Source organism: Myotis davidii, unplaced genomic scaffold (genome assembly GCF_000327345.1).
Source record: "Myotis davidii unplaced genomic scaffold, ASM32734v1 scaffold120, whole genome shotgun sequence".
In the NCBI taxonomy this organism is placed as follows: domain Eukaryota; kingdom Metazoa; phylum Chordata; class Mammalia; order Chiroptera; family Vespertilionidae; genus Myotis; species Myotis davidii.
In genome coordinates, this window is record NW_006294778.1 from 3494454 (window position 1) to 3514306 (window position 19853).

General features: G+C 41.3%; 1 protein-coding gene across 1 annotated transcript in view; it reads left to right on the forward strand.

The window, feature by feature from the left end:
• Window positions 1-7972: 7972 nt before the first annotated feature.
• The window catches only part of SLC41A2 (solute carrier family 41 (magnesium transporter), member 2), a 61057-nt gene continuing 49176 nt past the window's right edge, over window positions 7973-19853 (forward strand). Inside the window, exons 1-3 of the mRNA XM_006769342.2 lie at window positions 7973-8256; window positions 15357-16082; window positions 19141-19248. Of these exons, the coding sequence (XP_006769405.1) occupies window positions 15528-16082; window positions 19141-19248 (663 nt within the window). The 5' untranslated portion in view covers window positions 7973-8256; window positions 15357-15527. The remainder of the gene's footprint in view (window positions 8257-15356; window positions 16083-19140; window positions 19249-19853) is intronic.

A 19853-nucleotide genomic window follows, 5' to 3' on the forward strand; every position in this document is an offset into this window, starting at 1 on the left:
CCTGCAACCAAGGTACATGCCCTTGACTGGAATCGAACCTGGGACCCTTCAGTCCGCAGGCCGACGCTCTCTATCCACTGAGCCAAACCGGTCAGGGCAAGAATTTTTTATTGATTGATTTTTAGAGGGAGAGACAGAGAGTGGGAGGGGGGAGAGAGAAATATTGGTTTGGTGTTCCATTCATTTATGCATTCATTGTATGTGCCCTGACCAAGAATTGAACCGGAAAACTTTGTGTATGGGACAATGCTCTAAACAACGGAGCTACCTGGCCAGGGCTTTCATCACCATTTATGAAATTGGAACTAAGAATATGTTTTCCACGGAAATAACAGTTTTTAAGTGGGTGGTCATTTCATTGTGTGGTTAAAGATAGATTAGTTAAGCCCATTTCCTTGTTTTATTCCGCCACTACATGTTGAGTATCTAATAAGTAAGTAATAGGCACTAGGTTAGGCCCTTGGGATTCACCTGTGGACATAGTCCTTGCTCTCATGGAGTTTACAGCCTGGAAAGACACGTGCAGTTACAGTAAAGCATAGTGAATGTTAGAAAACATGGAGTAATTCGGGTCACAGAGGAGGGGTAACTATATGTAAGAGGGTCAGGGAGGTGATGTGTAAGAACTAAGATCATAAAGTAGAACACAAAGTAGCCAGGAAAAAGGGAAGAGTGAAGATGAGCCCAAGTGTTTCGGGCAAAAAGAACACGGAAAAGCTAAGAAGTGTAAGAGTGTTGCTCACTAAAGTAGTATTTTTCAAACTAGACACCTATCAGTAGATTGTAAAATCAATTTAGTGAGTTGTGCCCTATATGTTTTGAAAAAGAAATGAAATAGAAAATAAGTGTGTGTCACACAGAGATACTTATTAGATTGTGGTGTATAGTTAGGAAATCCCTACAACAGAGGAAACAGAAGTCCAGCGTGACCACAGCTGAAGGTCTTGGATAGGTGGTGATGATTATGCAGGATTGAGTTAACCGTATTACAGACTTTGGAGAGTGGATGAGAGGGCATTGAAAAGTTTGAATCAGGGCCTGATTAGGTTTATATTTTCTACAGATGCCGTTGAATTGCGTCTTTCAAATATAAACTTCAAATTTCTTGGCCCGGTGTTACAGGTTTTCCAAAACTGGTCCCATCTATTTTTCTAAAGAATCATGCCACTATTTTTTAGTTCTGGATCCTTCCATTTCTTAAAGATTCCTTGTTTTGCCTTTCACCTTTCAGCCTTTGCACCAAGACTGAAAGATCAATGAGAGCAGACCTTGTCTTTGTCTTGTCCACGTTGAATCTCTGGCATTTAGCCAAGTGCCTGGTACGCAGTAGGGACTACACAAATCTTTGTTGATGGAGGGTAAATTCCTTTAATCTGAGAATTGTTACATAGTAACAAAAATGACCTTGTTGCTGCTTTTGAAAAAAGGAAAAGGTTTTATTAGAAATCCTTTTTTTTTAAGTTGAAATCATGTGATAGAACCACATTCAGTTATTTAAAAGATAATTTAACAAAAAGTGCTCTTATGTTAAAATAGTAGTAGAGATAATAAAAATAATATCAAACCTTTTGATTTTGGGCTTTGAACAGAAAGGCATTCTCTGAGCACTTACCAAAAAGTGGTTTTATAAAGATGGCTGGGGACAGAGGGAATAAAGTTAGATTAAAATGTATCGTTCATATGAGATTAATGGAGCGGCAACAGAAAATAGATTTTGATCTTTGAAGAAGTAAAAATAGAACATCTGCACACCCCAAAGAACTTACAAAGAAGAATTGAATGATGTCAGGTTGTTGCCAGAGAACGATTATACTGTCACAGTGCTGTGACTTCACAGAACGGGGTTGTGGAACCCATCTGTGGAGGGAAAACCCTTTCAGGGTATGGTTTTGATAAGTGGCAAGGGGAGCTGCGAAACATTCATGAAAGGTAGAGTGATTTCTATTTCTTAATCAAATTTCTCTTTAATGTATTACTGAGATGTGGAAGCTTTGCTAATTATTTTTGTAAATTAGGTTTTATGTATCGTAAACATGAATGCTTGAATCCAAGCTTGCTGATACAGGATGGCTTTTAAAACTCATTCGATTTTATACATTTATGTTCCATTGAGTCCTATTTTGAGCTGTGCATCTTAAGAACTTATATTGGAACTTCTATAAATTTACCCTAAGGAAATAACTCTAGATATGGAAAGCGTTATGCACAAAGATGTTCATTTTCATTGCAATGTAATTTCGTCAAGTAAATGCCCTGCTGCCCTACTGGTTTGGCTCCGTGGATAGAGCGTCAGCCTGCGGACTGAAGGGTCCCAGGTCCGATTCCAGTCAAGGGCACATGCCTGGGTTGCAGGCTTGATCCTCAGTGGGAGACATGCAGGAGGCAGCCAATCAATGATTCTCTCTCATCATTGATGTTTCTATCTCTCCCTCTTCCTTTCTCTCTGAAATCAATAAAGATATATTAAAAAAAAAAAAGAAAGAAAATGCCCTGCTATAGGGAAATGATTTATTAAAATATGGTAATCCACTTGAAGAAATAGAACCATGAAAATGCTTTTTTAGAGTGATGTTTTCTTATTCATTACTTTTTTTTTTTAGGTACATGCCCTTGACCGGAATCGAACCTGGGACCTTTCAGTCCGCAAGCCAACGCTCTATCCACTGAGCCAAACCGGTTTCGGCCATTACTTTTTTTTTTTTGACCAGCTAAGTCTGTGCTTTTATTGGCTACTGGAGAGGGACGAAGCGGGAGGAGTGGGTGGCTCTATGCCTGGCCAGCCGGTGGCGATGGAGAACTCACCCAGGTAGTGGCCAATCATCTCAGGCTTGATTTCCACCTGGGTGAAGGCCTTGCCATTGTACAGGCCCACCATGCTGCCCACCGTCTCTGGCAGGGTGATCATGTCCTGCAGGTGCCTCTTCACCACCTCGGGCTTCTCCAGGGGCGGTGCCCCTTCCTGGGCCTAGTGCAGGCGCTTCAGCAGCCAGTGCTGCTTCCTCCGCAGGCCCGGGTTCAGCCGCCCCAGCCGTGGGGCACCATGCAGGTGCAGCAGCTGCCCATTACACAGGTCCACCAGCTGCTTGCTCATAAGGTATGACCAGCAGCTGGTCAGGACCCATGCCCAGCAGGCAAACTTGCACAAGGTCCGCTGCTGTTTCTGCTCCACTTCTGCCATTTTGTCGGTTTTTAGGAAGGCTCTTATTTATTACTTTTTAAATTAAAAAAATTAAAAGTGTTCAGCATAAACAAAATTTCAAGTAATCTAAAAATGTGCAGGATTGAAAAAGTGAAAATGGTATTTCAAGCCCTTCTTTACCCTACCAAGCAAGGCCAGCCCGACTCTCCTGAGGTCAGTGCTCCGAGCACCTTGGTATCTGTCCTTCTCGACTCTTTTTTCTAACTCAGTGCTCTGAGAGGGGCTTTCAGAGTCTTCTCAAGTGAGGTAAGGTGGGAACTGAGTGGGTGAAAACCAGGGTGCTTCAACCCTTGCTGCTTTTACCTGTTTTATAAATTGGGATTCACATAAGATTTAATTTAAGCAGAGAATTTCTCTGCATTAAAAAAAAAAAGTTAAAAAACAATTGGCCAGTGTGGCTCTGTTGGTTGAGCGTTGTCCTGTGCACCCAAAGGTCACCAGTTCAATTCCCCATCAGGGCACATGCCCAGATTGCGGTTTGGTCCTTGGTCAGTGGGGTGCCTACCAGAGGCAACCAATTGATGTTTCTCTCTCACATCAATGTTTCTTTCTCTCCCTCTCCCTCTCTCCCTAAAATCAATCTATAATAATAAAAGCATAATATGCTAATTAGACCAACGTCCTTCCGGACTACTTTCTGGATGAAGCTGGGGCTGCGAGGGAAGCCTGGGTCCCAGGTGCCAGAGGGAAGGTGGTACTGGCAGCCAGGGGAAGGAAGGTCTACTCTGGCATGAATTTTGTGCATCGGGCCTCTAGTAAAAACATACTAAAAAGAAAATGAAAACTGTCTAATTTAGAAAATGTCCTAAGCCCCCTACTCAGCAATTCCAGATCTTCCCCAGGTTATCATTTTACTGCTTGGTCACAAGCCTTTTGTAAAAATGCGTAATTATAATGATGATACTAATTAGCTTACATTTATTGAAGGCTTGATCCACTCTTCTAAGCACTTTATATGTATGAACTCATTTAATCCTCACAGTAACTCCATAAGGAGATACTTTTTTCATGAGGAAACTGACTGTAGAGTCGTAGATCCCACAGCTAGGGAAAATCAGAATTTAAGCCAAAACAGTTTGACCTGGGAGCCCAAGCTCTTAGCTACTATCAATATCATTAGCGTGTTGACACCTCTTGACATTTCATTTTCTGGAAGCAAATAATTTCTCTTAATTTAAGTGTGAAGATCTGATGAATAAGTCACTTGAAATTCCCTCATAAAATCACTCAATGCAAGTGATGTAATTTATTCATCTAATGCAGCGGTTCTCAACCTGTGGGTCCCGACCCCTTTGGGGGTTGAACGACCCTTTCACAGGGGTTGCCTAAGACCATCGGAAAACATATATATAATTACATGTTGTTTTTGTGATTAATCACTATGCTTTAATTATGTTCAATTTTTAACAGTGAAAATACATTCTGCATATCAGATATTTACATTACGATTCATAACAGTAGCAAAATTACAGTTATGAAGTAGCAACGAAAATAATTTTATGGTCGGGGGTCACCACAACGTGAGGAACTGTATTAAAGGGTTGCAGCATTAGGAAGGTTGAGAACCACTGATCTAATGGAAGGGTAGCAAATATCCCAGTAAGCTTTGTGCAATTTCAAACATAGCATAAAGCATTTGCCAGTGATTCCACATGAATAATACAACTTTGAACAGGCAGTTAATAATCTCTTTTTCCAAATGTCATTCATTGAAATCTGTATACTCAGGTATGGGATTTTGATTGTGCATAGATTTCATAATCTGAATTCAGACTCGCACTGCTCCTTAGAACAGAACAGTCCTGTCACAGTCCCCAGGGACATTGCTTAATGGACGGTATAAGCATGTGTTTGAGCATTAGTAAAGGAGCACCAAAAGAGAGAAAAACATTGAAATAATGTAATGTTTTTTAATTTTTGAAGAAACAATGTGGTCATCTTTCTGAAAAAATCATACCCCTGTGACCTGTATTTTGTTTGGAGTTATTATCATTTTGAATTGTGAGTGGTGGATTGTGGGGGAGACATACCATCTATGAGATGGTAACCTGGCCCTTCCTTGGAGCTTGGTGGGGCAGAGACAGTCACCGAGTCACAATCATCTAACAAATACATACGCTATAAATGAAATCATGGTTGTGAAAAACATACAGCAGCATGGTACTGGTCTGAAAGCATTTGTAATGTGCTAATTGAAGGAAGGCTGTTGCCTTTTATTTACTAGAGGCCTGGTGCACAACATTCGTGCACTGGTGTGTGTGGGGGGGGTCCCTCAGCCCAGCCTGCACCCTTTAGCAGTCCGGGAGTCCTCGGGGGATGTCTGACTGATGGCTTAGGCTCACTCCCCATGGGCCTGGGCCTAAGCCAGGGGTGGGCAAACTTTTTGACTCGAGGGCCACAATGGGTTCTTAAACTGGACCGGAGGGCCGGAACAAAAGCATGGATGGAGTGTTTGTGTGAACTAATATAAATTCAAAGTAAACATCATTACATAAAAGGGTACGGTCTTTTTTTCAATAGTTTTATTCATTTCAAACGGGCAGATCTGGCCGTGGGCCGTAGTTTGCCCACGGCTGGCCTAAGCACAGTCGAACGTTCTTAGTGCTGCCGTGGAGCCTCTCCTGCCACCGCCATTGCGCTTGCCAGCCATCAGCCCAGCTTATGGCTGAGCAGTGCTCCCCCTGTGGGAGCGTACTGACCGCCAGGGTGCTGCTCCTGCATTGAGTGTCTGCCCCCTGGTGGTCCGTGCGCATCATAGCAACCAGTCATTCTGCTGTTCAGTTGATTTGCATATTACCCCCTTTATTAAATAGGATTTTATCCTCACCCAAGGATATGTTTTTTGGATCAAACCTGTAACCTAGGTATGTGCCCTAACCAGGAATCAAACCTGCAGCCTTTTGGAGTGCGGGATGACATTCCAACCAACCAAGCCTCTGGTGAGGGCAAGGCTGTTGCCTTTTAGTTGTACAGAGGAACCTTGGCTCTCAAAATTTATTCCGGAAGGCTGTTTGAGAAGCGATTTGTTTGAAAACCGAATCATTTTTCCCCATTAGAAGTAATGTAAATTGATTTGCCCCAGACTCCCAAATGATTTGCTTTTAACCTTTCTTATATATAGTATGTCTGATCTAGAAACAAATACTTCTTTTCTTAAATTTATCTAACCGCTCCCTCTCATCCTTAAATGAATCACTTTCAGCACTTGTTCCAGGGGTGTCTTCCAGGAAGTCAGTACGCAGCATCTTTGCTTTTGTGCATGTCATCATGTGTAAGGCTATCATGGGCTGACTGCTTTTTTGTTTACCCAAATCAACAACAGTTTTTCTGCCTTTTCAGTTGCCTGTGATCATTGTTTCTTTCACACCCTTAGCAACATTAGCACCCCTGATGGCCTCTGTCTGTTTTAAAAATAGTGCTAAAGCTCCATTTCACCAGCAGAGAAAGGAAAACAAAACAAAACACAAAAATATTCACAGTATAGTTCCCTGAGATGTTAATAATGTGAGGTTTTGTGGTAAGCTGACTCATATTCTCTTCTTTGTTTGTGCCCTGCGAGGCACTTTTTGTCATGCTGATGTGTCGGCAGGAAAGGGTTGGCAGATCGGGAACTGAATTATTCAAGATGGGAGATGGAACCCAGGGTTGACTATATTTTTCTCACTGGGGAATGTGTGGAGAGGGAAAAGCAGAAGAGAAAGAAGAAAATAAAAGAGAGAGAGAAGAAATTCTAGGGCTCCTGGGAGTTTTAGAAATAGTACGTTTTAAGTAGCCATTAAGAATAGCTTTGTAGTCCTGGCCAGTGTGCTCAGTGCTTAGAGTATCAGCTGGGCGAACCAAAGGGTCTGGGGTTTGATTCCTGGTCAAGGGCACGTACTTGGGTTGCATGTGTGGGAGGCAACCAGTTGATGTGTCTCTCACATGAATGTTTATCTCTCTTGCCTTCCCTCCCTCTCTCTCTGAAAAAGCAATGGGGAAAAAAATCCTCTGGTGAGCATTAACAAAACACACACACAATCCTCACCAAAAGGTTTGTAGAATAATATTATGAGGAAACATTTTTGACACATTTTGAAATGCAAAAAGTAGGATGGAAGGAAAGCCCTGATAGGCCCTGATTGTCGGCCAGGCCTCGGGACCCTATGTGAGGGGTTCCGGATTATGAGAGGGTGCAGGCCAGGCTGAGGGACACCCTCCCTCCTCCCCACGAATTCCATGCACTGGGTCTCTAGTATACATATATAGAAAAATATGGAAATGTCATCATATACATCAATATGTGATCAGTGATTATATCGGATGGTGGGTTTCCAGAATAAACAATTTTTGTTTATCATTGGCTTTTTTTTCTTTCTTTCTTTTTTTTTTTTTTAGTTTTTGCATTGAACACATATTGCTCCTCTGGGAAAAAAAGGAAAAACAATCCTATATAATAAAAGGCTGATATGCAAATCAACCAAATGGTGGAACGACCGGTCGCTATGCTGCCCACTGACCACCAGGGGGCAGACATTCAACGCAGGAGCTTCCCCCTGGTGGTCAGTGCACTCCCACAGGGGGAGCACCGCTCAGCTACAAGCTGGGCACATGGCTGGCGAGTGCAGTGGTGATGGGAGCCTCTTTCTCATCTCCACGGCAGCTGGACATCCCCCGAGGGCTCCCAGACTGCGAGAGGGCACTTTCTTTTTAAAACTGGCATTTGAATAAAAGAAAAGTGTGCAGCCCTGACCAAAGGGTAGAGGAGAGAGTTGATTACAGGGAGTAAAGGTGGTGAGTTAGGTCATTGTTTCAGTTTGATGCCAAGATAATTGAGTAACATAACACTGTGTGCCGGTAGTTGATCTCATCTGCCTGTAGTCTCTGCTAGTGGGTTTGCGCACTTGAACCCTCTTTGAGCCCGGTGTACCAGGGGACACTCTTGAGGGAAAGTGCAGTTTGGGGAAGGTAGGTCTGGCTTCCTTTCCCTGGGAGAAGATGTGCCAGCGAGGGGAGGAGGTGGGCCACCCCCCGAGGAAGACCTCAGGGCCGGAGCTGCCCTAGTCATCGCCCGATGGAAGGTAAGGCCTTGCTCACCGGCTCCAGGAGAGGGGACAGGAAGGGCCCTGGGAAATGAGAAGTAAATGTTTGAAACGCGGCAGCTGAAGATAGTGAGCTGCTCCTAATCTTAAAATGTAGAAGAAACATTATCACCTGACAGGTGGCAAATCGTTTTGTTTTTTCCCCTCTCACTTTTCTTACAAAGAAAGCTTTGTTTTTCTTTTAAACTTTGACACATTAGCTTCCTTTCTTCCTTTCCCTTTTCTTAAAAAGATTTTAGAACTTTGAGCCCCGGCCAGGGTAGCTCAGTTGGTTAGAGCGTTGTTCTGATTCACCGAGTTTGCAGTTTCGATCCCCGGTCAGCGCACATACAAGAATCAACCAGTGAACACATAAGTGGAACAACAAATCGATGTTTCTCTTTCTCTCTCAAATGAAAATTTAAAAACAAACAAAAAGAAACTTTGACACACTGGCATCCTTTCTGCACCTTAAATTTCTGGAGGCTTTTATTTTCAGTTTAATTATACATAGAGTTGAGTGCATATTTTAATAGGTTCCAGAAGTGTGTTTGCATTTTTAAAATTTCATTCTCTCCAGGAGTAGAAGAATGTATTAGGGGTAAAAGTATGAAAGTATACTTCTGTATAAGTTCTGAGTAATAATTTCTACTCCTTTGAAATGCTGAGGAACTCTAGTTTCTAAATTTAGGTATTTCAGATTATTAAAACAGTAGGGAAATGTTTTATTATTCTTATGTTCACTATCATTTATACAGTGTGTTGCGTCAGTTTATAAAAACAATGCCTACAAGAAATATTGGTTTCAAAAAAAGAATTATAAAACCAGTACCAAAGAAAAGTAGTATAATGTTAAGTTTAATAAATTGATCATAGATTTGAGTTTCAGGTTTAGCTGTAAATTTCCTTGCTGCTAACATTAAAAAAAGGGGGGAGGGGCGGGGGCTCAATCTTTATTACAGAAAAATATAAATACCAGTTTTTAGTAGCATGGCTTTCTGTAGCTATAATTTCTAAATAAGGATTCAAGAGGAGGTGTTGTGTTCTTAGTGGTTGTTTGCAGGAAATGAATGTCAATTACATGTCAATTATAGGAGCAAGTTATTAAATGTTGGGTAGTTTTTAGAAAAATAAGATACAGGTAAGCAGTGTTTAAGATAAAATAAAGGGAAATCTACTTTTTTGTTGTTATTTAAAAGCAGTTTCTCAACTTCAAAACAGAGTTCTCTGATTGGACAACTCCTTTGATATCCAGCCATTCATTGAGTTGTTTCAAACAAACTGATCTTTCCGGCAAGTGTTTGCTGCCTGTATTCTTTTTAAAAAAATCTATTTTTGTACTGCTATCAATTGAACCAGAATACCTAGTTAAATGAACATTTTTTTCCACATGTTTCAGTTGATTGGTTTGATAGGGGCTAGATATAAATCTAACAGATGGCACTTGGCAGGATAAACTGTACTTTGTTTATGGAATACATTTAGTTCCAGGACACACACCATATTTACTCTGTCAACATTTTCTCAATAAGTGGAAATGGTGTAACTGTAGATTGTAGTTTAGTTGATTCATTGTCTTGTGTGTTTTTTTTTAATGTATCTTTCTTCCAAACAAAGCATTCTTTTAAAACTTATTATTATTTTAAAGTGGAGTTGTTATTCTGAGAACAAAATCATTTGTTCTGGGTCTGGCTTCTTTTGAAAAATTATTTGTGCTAATTGAGGATTTACGATACAGAAGGTTTATTAAACCCACAGATGATTTCTCTGGCCTTAAATGAATTCTTTACAAATATTTGGCTGTCTTTTAGGTATATAGGAACTGCAGGATTGCTAAATTTCATGGCATTAGCCTTCTGTGTCAGTGGGCAATCCTAGAAATGAGTGATGGATTTATGGAATCAGCTGGCTTTTGTAGGCCAGTAGCCAATTCATGTCCATAACTTTTCAAGCTTTTGTGTTCGTTAGAAAACATAAGACCACCAATTTCACAGCATTCCAAAATGACTGAAATGGCAGTTAATTGCTTTTTCACTTTTCCCCCATTTTTAACTTAAGAAAGTTTTACATCACTACCTGTTAGTGAAATGAAACCTGTGTGAGTGCTTGAACTCAGTGCAAGTAGACAGCTTCCAGTTTAAGCCAAAGAAGTCTAGGTTTTTTAAAGAAGCTGACTCTGTCCTGGCCGGGTTGCTCATTGGTTAGCAATATCGCCAAGATTTCAGATTTGGTATCTGGTCAGCGCACGTAGAAAAATCAGCCAATGAATTCATGGATAAGTAGAACAACAAATCGATGTCTTCCCCCTGCCCCCCACCCTTACTCTCTCTCTCTCTCTCTCTCTCAAATTAATTTTTTAAAAAAGTAAACTGTATTTCACTCAAAAAAATAAAAAGGAATGGAAATACTTCCATTCCACTTTAGAAGTAAGCCTTTTAATTAGGAAGGACAGTATTTGTGAGGTAGGATTTCTTATATTTCAGTTTCCAAGCACTTTTAAATGGCTGACCAATGATAAAAATTATAGGATAAGGTAAATGACTATAACTCAGCTGTGCTTGGAGCCAGTTGAGACTTAGACCTCATGAGGTTTGTGGGCCAGTTCTTGACGGGGCCTGCCTTCATTCTTTAGAATTGCTTCCCTGGGATAGATAGTTCCGTTTTCTTGCGTACCTAGAGGAAATGGGCAGAAGACATCCACACCCCTGTTTTTTTCCTGGTCATACATTCTTAAGGATACCATGACTTACATCTCTTCCCAGCAGCAACAGTGTATGTAGAGTTCAGGAGATTTCTTTTACATCACCATATTGATCTTTAACTTTTGAGGTTCAAGTGATCTATTAAATATCACAGGAAAAAAGATCTCACCTGTGCTATGTGGGAATTGGCAGTGGAAGACCAAATGGACACCTTTTTTTTTTTTTTAAATCCTCACCTGAAGATATGTTTTATTGATTTTAGAGAGAGGAAGAGGGGGAGAGAGAGAGAAACACTAATGTGAGAGAGAAACATTGATCTGTTGCCTCCTGTTTGTGGCCGGACCAGTATTGAACCCTTAACCTAGGTATGTCCCCTGACTGGAAATTGAACGGACAACCTTTTTGGTGTATGGGACAACGCTGCAGTGAGCCACTCAGCCAGGGCTAGATGCCTTTCTTTAAAAACAGAACAAAACTAAACAAAAATACCTCTTTTTTAAAACTGTGATAGGAAAATTGCTAGCCGTATTTTGAGCACTTAATTTTGATTGTGCTTTCCTCTTTGTACCCTTAATCCTACATTTTTTTTCTTTTTAATCCTACATTAATTTGGATAGATTTCTTTGAGGTAATATACTTTTATGACCTATTGAACAGGTGAAAGTTCTTGGGTGTTGGGAACCATTTAGTACGAAGTGTAGAAGTAGGAAAGCTGAATAAAGCAAATTTGAAACTTGGGAAGAGTAAGAGAATAATTTAGCTGGCTTAGGTAATCTAGTAGAAAACATTGGGTCAGTATGAAATAATTAGTAACCAAAAATAAGCAATGCAGGGAGCTCAGTGGATGAGGATGATGAAACCAAGGGGCTAACAATGAGAAATGATTTTAATAATAGCTGTAGGGCTAGCTCACATGGAGAAAGAGAGTTCTTTAATATGATTCCATAGTCAAGGGCCGTGACCTGCAGAAATGGGGCTAGGCTGTCCTCATGGGTTCTGATGACTTCTCAAGGGAGAAGGGTGTGACAGTGAGGTCATGGCAGGACGGCAGACAGCGTTGTCAGAGTGAACACGAGAAAACCGAAGGGGTGATTACGTAAGAGCTGTTTGGCATCTGTGCTGAGTGGTGATCTGATGGTAAATTCTTCAGGAAAAGGGATAAGGTAATGCAAAAGCTGAGGAGTTCAGATGATGAAAGTGATATCTAAAAAGCTTTTAAAAATTAGCTTTTGCTTGAATGGAAGGATTTAATCATTGAGAGAAATTGGTGAGGTTGGGATCTTTAAAATGAAAATAGTTGAAGAAAACTGAGCAGCCATAAAGTCAGCTTGTTATTTGAGTCCTGCAAAAAGCAAGTTAAATAGACATGATCCTTCTTAACAAACCTGTTATACAATTATTCAGTTAAGTACTTACTGGCTAGTATTCAAAAGAATATACAATGTTCTTTTTTTATGTATAAAACAAGGAAATAATTTGCATAATATAAGTTAAGGTCTCGTTTTGTTTGGCATGATCTCCCTGAAAGCTATTTTTTTAAAATATATTTTATTGAGTTTTTACAGAGAGGAAAGGAGAGAGATAGAGAGTTAGAAACATCGATGAGAGAGAAACATCGATCAGCTGCCTCCTGCACACTCCCCACTGGGGATATGCCCGCAACCAAGGTACATGCCCTTGACCGGAATCAAACCTGGGACCTTTCAGTCCGCAGGCTGACGCTCTATCCACTGAGCCAAACCGGTTTTGGCTCCCTGAAAGCTCTTTTAACTGAGCATATATTACATCCTGTTTGGGAACTCACTACATTTCAGTAATAAACAGAAACATAGAGGATGTGTTCAAAAAGAAAATGAAAGGAACAGAATGCACACTTGCAGAGGGGCAAAAGTGAGAATACGTAATAGTCACAATTAGACTTCTAGGTTATTTTGTGTGTGTACACATGTATGTGACAGTACTGTGGTTTTATGTTTATTTATATAAATCTAAAATATCCACCTGATCAACAACTTTTGTGATTTTTTTCTAAGTGTGATAATTACTAGCAATACATTACATAAAAGCCTTTTTATTGTTATGGGAAGATAGCAAAGTATTAAACTCCATATACTGCATTCAGTAATCTGGCATGACTTAGACCTGCTAACTCACAGCTCTGCTGGATTGTTCAGGTGATTTAACCTTTGCAATGGAACAGGATGCCTACTCCAGCACAAGGGGTAGGTTTCCTCCAAGATACCACTTCAGTAAATCAACACACATACCACACACTTTTTTTTCCAGGAGGCACTGATTTTGACGTGACACAAAGGCTCTGTATGGTCTCTGTGCACAGCGGCCCTGGTACAGTACTTATCTCCCCATCTAACCACAATAGCTTATGCTGAAGTAAGAATACTAGCAATAAGAACAAAAGTATGAACTGGACGTGTCTCTGCATCTGGATCCCAAAGGCCAACCCAGTGTAGACCCTGTGCTGAGCCATGTCCTGCACTATTCTCAGAGAGATGACTCATCAGGGAAACTCCTCCTTTCCTTTCCTTCCCTCCCCTCCATCTTTCTGTTGACCAAGTTTCCCAAGAGCGCATGTTGAGCTTTCTGAATTTTAGGGTGACTGAATGGCGATACAGGGACTGTCACCCTTCTTTCTGGCTCATCTCCATTTCTCTGCATTTCCATGTTGATCAAGCTGATAATTCTGCTTCCTGAAGAGGAAGGAACTGCCTGTATCCATCACTTGTCCTTCAGTGAAAACGATTTGTCTGAAAGCTCAATCTCTTTGAGGTGTGTTTTATGTTTTGTCTGATTAAATATGCCTTGGAGGCAGTGAAATGCTCATTTTTTAAAAAAGAGGTGAGTGGATTGAAGGAAAAGAAACTCAATCTGACTCATTTTGGGCTGCCGGGAATCTCCGAAGTCCCAGACATGCAGCCTGGCCTGTCATTCCGCGGGAGGCTCTCCGGCAGCAGCCCAGCCTTATTTATCCCGCTTTCTGGGGCTGCTTGGTTTCTTCTCTGCTTCCCCCGGACGTTGTTTCCATTCATCTGATTTTCTCTAAACACGGACTGACTGGGTGTGCCCATCAATCTGCAGGTGGCCCAAACTGGCAACTGGTATTTAATCCACTCATTGGATTCCCAGTGCAAGATCACAGGGAGCTTGCACCGACATCACCCAGGGAGCTTAAAAGGAAATATTTATAGGGCTCAGATGTAGAATTCTCAGTCAGTAGGTATGGGGTCCTAGGATATGTATTTTAAGAATGTTTCCCGCCCTAACCGGTTTGGCTCAGTGGATAGAGCGTCGGCCTGTGGACTGAAGGGTCCCAGGTGCAATTCTGGTCAAGGGCATGTACCTTGGTTGCAGGCACATCCCCAGTGGGGGGTGTGCAGGAGGCAGCTGACCGATGTTTCTCTCTCATCGATGTTTCTAACTCTCTATCCCTCTCCCTTCCTCTCTGTAAAAAAATCAATAAAATATATATATTTTTAAAAAAGAATGTTTCCCGGTAGGACTATCCAGACGCCTCCAAAATCACAAGAGGGGAAGTAGGAAAAGGAGGGAATAATGATACAGATGCGCACACCTTAGCCTCCACTTGTCCCCTATCCAAGGAGAAGAGATGGATATTCTAAGGCTTTGAAAGCAAATGTTGAAGAATACAATAATTTTCCTTAAAGGCAGCAGTACCGACAACAACAGTTCTTTGTCTAAATTGGTGGGTAGTCCATTCAGATGGTGGGGCCGTCTGTCCCTTATCAAGTCAGTGCCAGTTTCTTGAGAAACACCCAAGGCCCTTAGAGCCATTGTGATAGATAGCTTTGACAGCATTTGCAGCTGTTCAAATAGGCTCTCTACCCGGGCAGGTGGTTATGTATAACTTCAGGGACAGTTGAAGACATTACATTGGTATTAGTTACATAGAATATGCAAAGATAAGAAAATTTATAACCGAGATTGAGCACAGAAAATAGCTCTGCAGTATATTTCTGCATACAAAGCAGTTATATGGCACAAAGCAGTTATGTGTTAAGTCCAAGAAGTATAATGTATCTGAGGGTTGGTTTAAGAACATATGTGTTTTATTTTTTTAAGGCAAAAGGATTTATTGTGAGGGTTTTAAAGCAAACTTGGCACACAAAGTGGTGAGAAATTCAGTGTGGTGGTTAAAATTAAACCTTTAACATCAGAACTCGGTTTAAAATTAAAGCTTTGTGCTTGACAGTTTCATGAACCAGGGATGAAAGATTAAAACTTATTTATAAAATGGGGCTAATAATACCTATCTGATGGCAATGTTGTGAGGATAGTGTTTTATATCTTTAATTATGAAAACCTTAAGTATCCACATAGTTCATCTGCTTTTTAAAAATTACCTTATCTTTTCTTTTCCAGATTCCATCCCTGTGTGGAACATCTAAACAACTTTTATTAGTGGAAACATTATTTTGCTACAAAATGAATTCAGCATCGTAATTGAAACCAGCATCTGTGTGGTTCTGATTCATCTGCCATGGTTTATGAAGCTTCAGATCTAAGGAGTACAGGGTCTTTTGCGATGACAATATGACTAATAGTAAAGGAAGATCTGTTACTAATAAAACAAGTGGTGGTCCAAGTAGTGGAGGAGGTTTTGTAGACTGGACTTTAAGCTTACATACAGTTCAATCTGATAAGTTTTTAAACTTATTGTTGAGTATGGTTCCAGTAATTTACCAGAAGAACCCGGAAGACAGGCACAAAAAAGTGAACGGCATTTGGCAAGAGGGGTTATCAGCTGTGGCACAGACGTTTGGTACCAGATCCGAGCCACACGTGGAGTATCACAGAGTCCCGGAGCCGTCTTTCCATGGCAATAATGGGCACACGCCGTCCAGCTATAGCCCAAAGTACGACGACTATGCCAACTACAATTACTGTGACGCAGGGGAGACCTCCGAAACGACCGCCATGCTACAAGCTGAGGAAAGGCCCAGTGACGGCGAGGAAGATGTCATCGTGGAAGCAAACCCGAAGCTGCCGAAGGAATCCAGCGGCATCATGGCCCTGCAGATCCTCGTGCCGTTTCTGCTAGCTGGCTTTGGGACCGTCTCTGCCGGCATGGTTTTGGATATAGTCCAGGTAGGCTTTCGTCTTTAGCTTAACTGTCTTTGCTGTTCCAGGTGCTTTATGCAGGCTACGCATCTCAGACACTTACCTTTAGATTTCAGTTGTCCCATAGAATGAACTGACGCTGACTCTGGGTAGAGACTTTGCTCTTTGTAGGTGTTTTCTTGTTTGTTTTCCTCCAGAAGTTGTAAGAGAATAGTCTCATTCTGACCAGGACGTGAGTCTTCATAAAGTTTTACAATAACAAAGTTGGCTTTGAACAATATAGAGAGCAGTGATGGCGAACCTTTTGAGATCGGCGTGTCAGCATTTTGAAAAACCTTAACTCTGGTGATGTGACACATATAGAAGTTTTTTGATATTTGCAACCATAGTAAAACAAAGATTTATATTTTTGATATTTATTTTATATATTTAAATGCCATTTAACAAAGAAAAATCAACCGAAGTAATGAGTTCGTGTGTCACCTCTGACACGCGGGTCATAGGTTCGCCGTCACTGATATAGAGGGTTAAACACAAGATAAAAAGTCTTCCCTATTCCTCATCTCCAGCCCCAACTCCCTTAACCTCTGGAGGTCACCTCGTTCTGAGTTGGTTGTACATGCTTGCAGACTTTTCTCTGTGCACATGTATATACATCTGTGCAGAGGTGTTGTTGTTTTCCAAACATCAAAGTGAAATGCTGTATATATGTATTTTTCTGGAACGTATTGTCATTGCTCAATATTACATCTTGGACACCTTTCCAAATGAGTAACAGAGATATTCTGCATTTTCAAGCGTGTGCTTGCTGTTCCATTGTATGTCTACACCAGAATGTACTTACTCATTCCCCCACGCTGGTGCTATCATAAATGTCCTTATAGACATGTCTTTAGACTCTTTCTAATACCATTTTCATCAGATAGCTTTTTGTGTTACTTTTAGTCAGTTTTTGTTTTATTTTAGCCATTATATCCCTAGCGGTGTCGTTACTATTATCTGTTGTTATTGATCATCATCATCATCATCATCACCACCACCACTGCCACACCATCATCTTTGAAGGATGCATCTCCCCACTAGCACAGCAGAATCCTTAACCCATCATGAAACAGGGACAAGAACATGTTTGTTAGCTTTTTTTGTTGTTTTTTTTTTAAAATATATTTTTATTGATTTTTTACAGAGAGGAAGGGAGAGAGATAGTTAGAAACATCGATGAGAGAGAAACATCGATCAGCTGCCTCCTGCACATCTCCTACTGGGGATGTGCCCGCAACCAAGGTACATGCCCTTGACCGGAATCGAACCTGGGACCTTTCAGTCGGCAGGCCGACGCTCTATCCACTGAGCCAAACCGGTTTCGGCTGTTTGTTAGCTTTTGACAGGGTAAGGGATCCAGGATGCTACTGGAGTCCCAGTGCTGTTTTAGGCCCATCTTTAATTGCAAGGGAGGGCTTTCCTTGAAAAGCCTTTGAACCAGGGTTTTACCAGAGACTGATCTGAGTAAACATTTCCTAAACTCTCTTTCGGCCCTCGTTCTACACCTGTTTTAGAACAACCTCTAGGGAAACTTTGGGGACAAAGTGAGTTTTTCTTTAATTTAACTGATGGATTTAAATTTTTTTCCTCATCTGTCTTGGTATTAATGATGGCTGTGTTCTTGATTATTTTTTGGCATAACTTAACTTGCTTAGTTTATAAAGTCTCTTACTGGGACAGTCACCTCTTAATAGCATTTGTAAAATAGCATTTGTGTTAAGTCATTTGTATCGTCTTTTCAGTTCATAAAGTACTTTAATATGTGTTACTTTCATTATCATGGTATTTCCCAAAGGTCTAGACAGAGCAGATAGTATCTGCATTTCATGGATGAAGAAATGGAGATCTGAAAGATACAGGCCTCATCCAGGATCACACAGTCAGGTTATGAAAGATCCAGGCCTAGAATCACAACTCTAATTTCCAAGTTAGTGCCCTTCTATGATCCTACTAGAGGCCCGATGCACGAAATTCGTGCAAGGGGCTCGTCCTCCGCCACCATGGCGGCTCCCTGGGCCCCTGCCTGCTGCGGTGGCCGGGGGACTCTGCCTCAGCCGCCACCGCCGCCGCCATGGTGGCTGCCTCCTCTGCCTTGGCCCCCACCTGCCACGGGGGCCACCTTGGCCCTCACAGCCCCAGCTTCATCTGGAAGGACGTCTGGCCTAATTAGCATATTATGCTTTTATTATTATAGATTATTATAGATGCTCTGCAACCTTTTTGCTTCAAAACCTCAAATTGGGACCAGAACATGGATGACTTAGAACTCCTGAGGTCAATTCTGAGTCTCATTTTTTGACCTTGGGAAAATCATTTAACCACTCTGAATCTTTATTTCTTCACTAGCGGCCCAGTGCACGGCATTTGTGCACTTTGGGGAGGGTGGATCCCTCAGCCCAGCCTGTGCCCTTTTGCAGTCCGGGAGCCCTCAGGGGATGTCTGACTGATGGCTAAGCAACAGTTGGACATCCTTAGTGTTGTCACAGAGGCACTAGGGGGCAGCTCCTGCATTGAGCATCTGCCCCCTGATGGTCAGTGAATGTCATAGCGACTGGTTGTTCCACCATTCGGTCAATTTGCATATTACCCTTTTATTATATAGGATCTGTGAAATTAGATAATAATATTAATGTACTTTTCCTGTGGGATGGTTGTAATTAGTGTTGGAATCAAGATTCAAACCCATGTTACCTGGTTCTTGAGTCTGTGCTCTTAAGCATGAGTTACACTACCTTTTGCCATCAAAAAGGGGTAAAGTAAACTTTAAGGGTGGAGTGTGTAGCAAGCTAGATGTATTTTGGGATGTAGTGACTATCAGCTATCACTCCCAACTCTAACTGGAGCTTCTAAAGTAACTCAAGGCTTCAGAGCGATGGAGAACGGGGTTAAGCTAAATGTTCACTGATTAAATGACCCGTGTTGTCATTCAAAATGCAAATGCAACGTTGGAAAACAGGCTGAGATTTTTTAGAAATGTCTTTGTTCTGAAATGTGTTGTTTTTCTTTTAAGTGTCAGCAAATTCTATTTTTGTTTTCCTTACAGCACTGGGAGGTGTTCAAAAAAGTAACCGAAGTTTTCATTTTAGTTCCTGCACTACTTGGTCTCAAAGGGAACTTGGAAATGACATTGGCATCTAGATTATCCACTGCAGTAAGTTTTTTCCTGCCTCAAAGTATGTATGTTACCTATGCTGTTTCCGCCTGTTTTGGAGAACCTGTATCAGGAAACATTTTTTTCCCTGTCTGTTTGATACATCTCTAGACCTCGGGGCTATGCGAAGTATTTCTGCTTGATAGGACACCCGGAGTGTCCTCTGGGTTGTCTGATCTGAAAATGACAGGTCCTCCTTATCCCGGGAAGCAGTCGCATACAGCAATGTGCATGCGTTATGTTTTAAGAACTGGTGGATCACCTCTGTAGAACCAAACCCAGGAGGCTTTTTGGCAGGAGAAGAGAGTAAAGAAGAGGTCTTGAAAAACAAAAGTGGCAGCCTTTAAGGGAGAAGGAGGTTATTGGGATGAGAATTAAAAGGTGGCTTTAGTTTCATTGTGTTGGAAAACGAACTTTGTTCTGATAAATATAGTTAAGCATACAAGCATTATGCAACTTGGTAACTTCGCAGAAAAGTGGAAATTTTGGCTGGCTTACCTCAAAAAGAAAATATTTCTAAAAGCAACATTCACACGCATTATGCAGCATTCGTTTCTATTCAAATAATAGATAACACATTAGTTTTGAAATAGGCCATAGTGTAG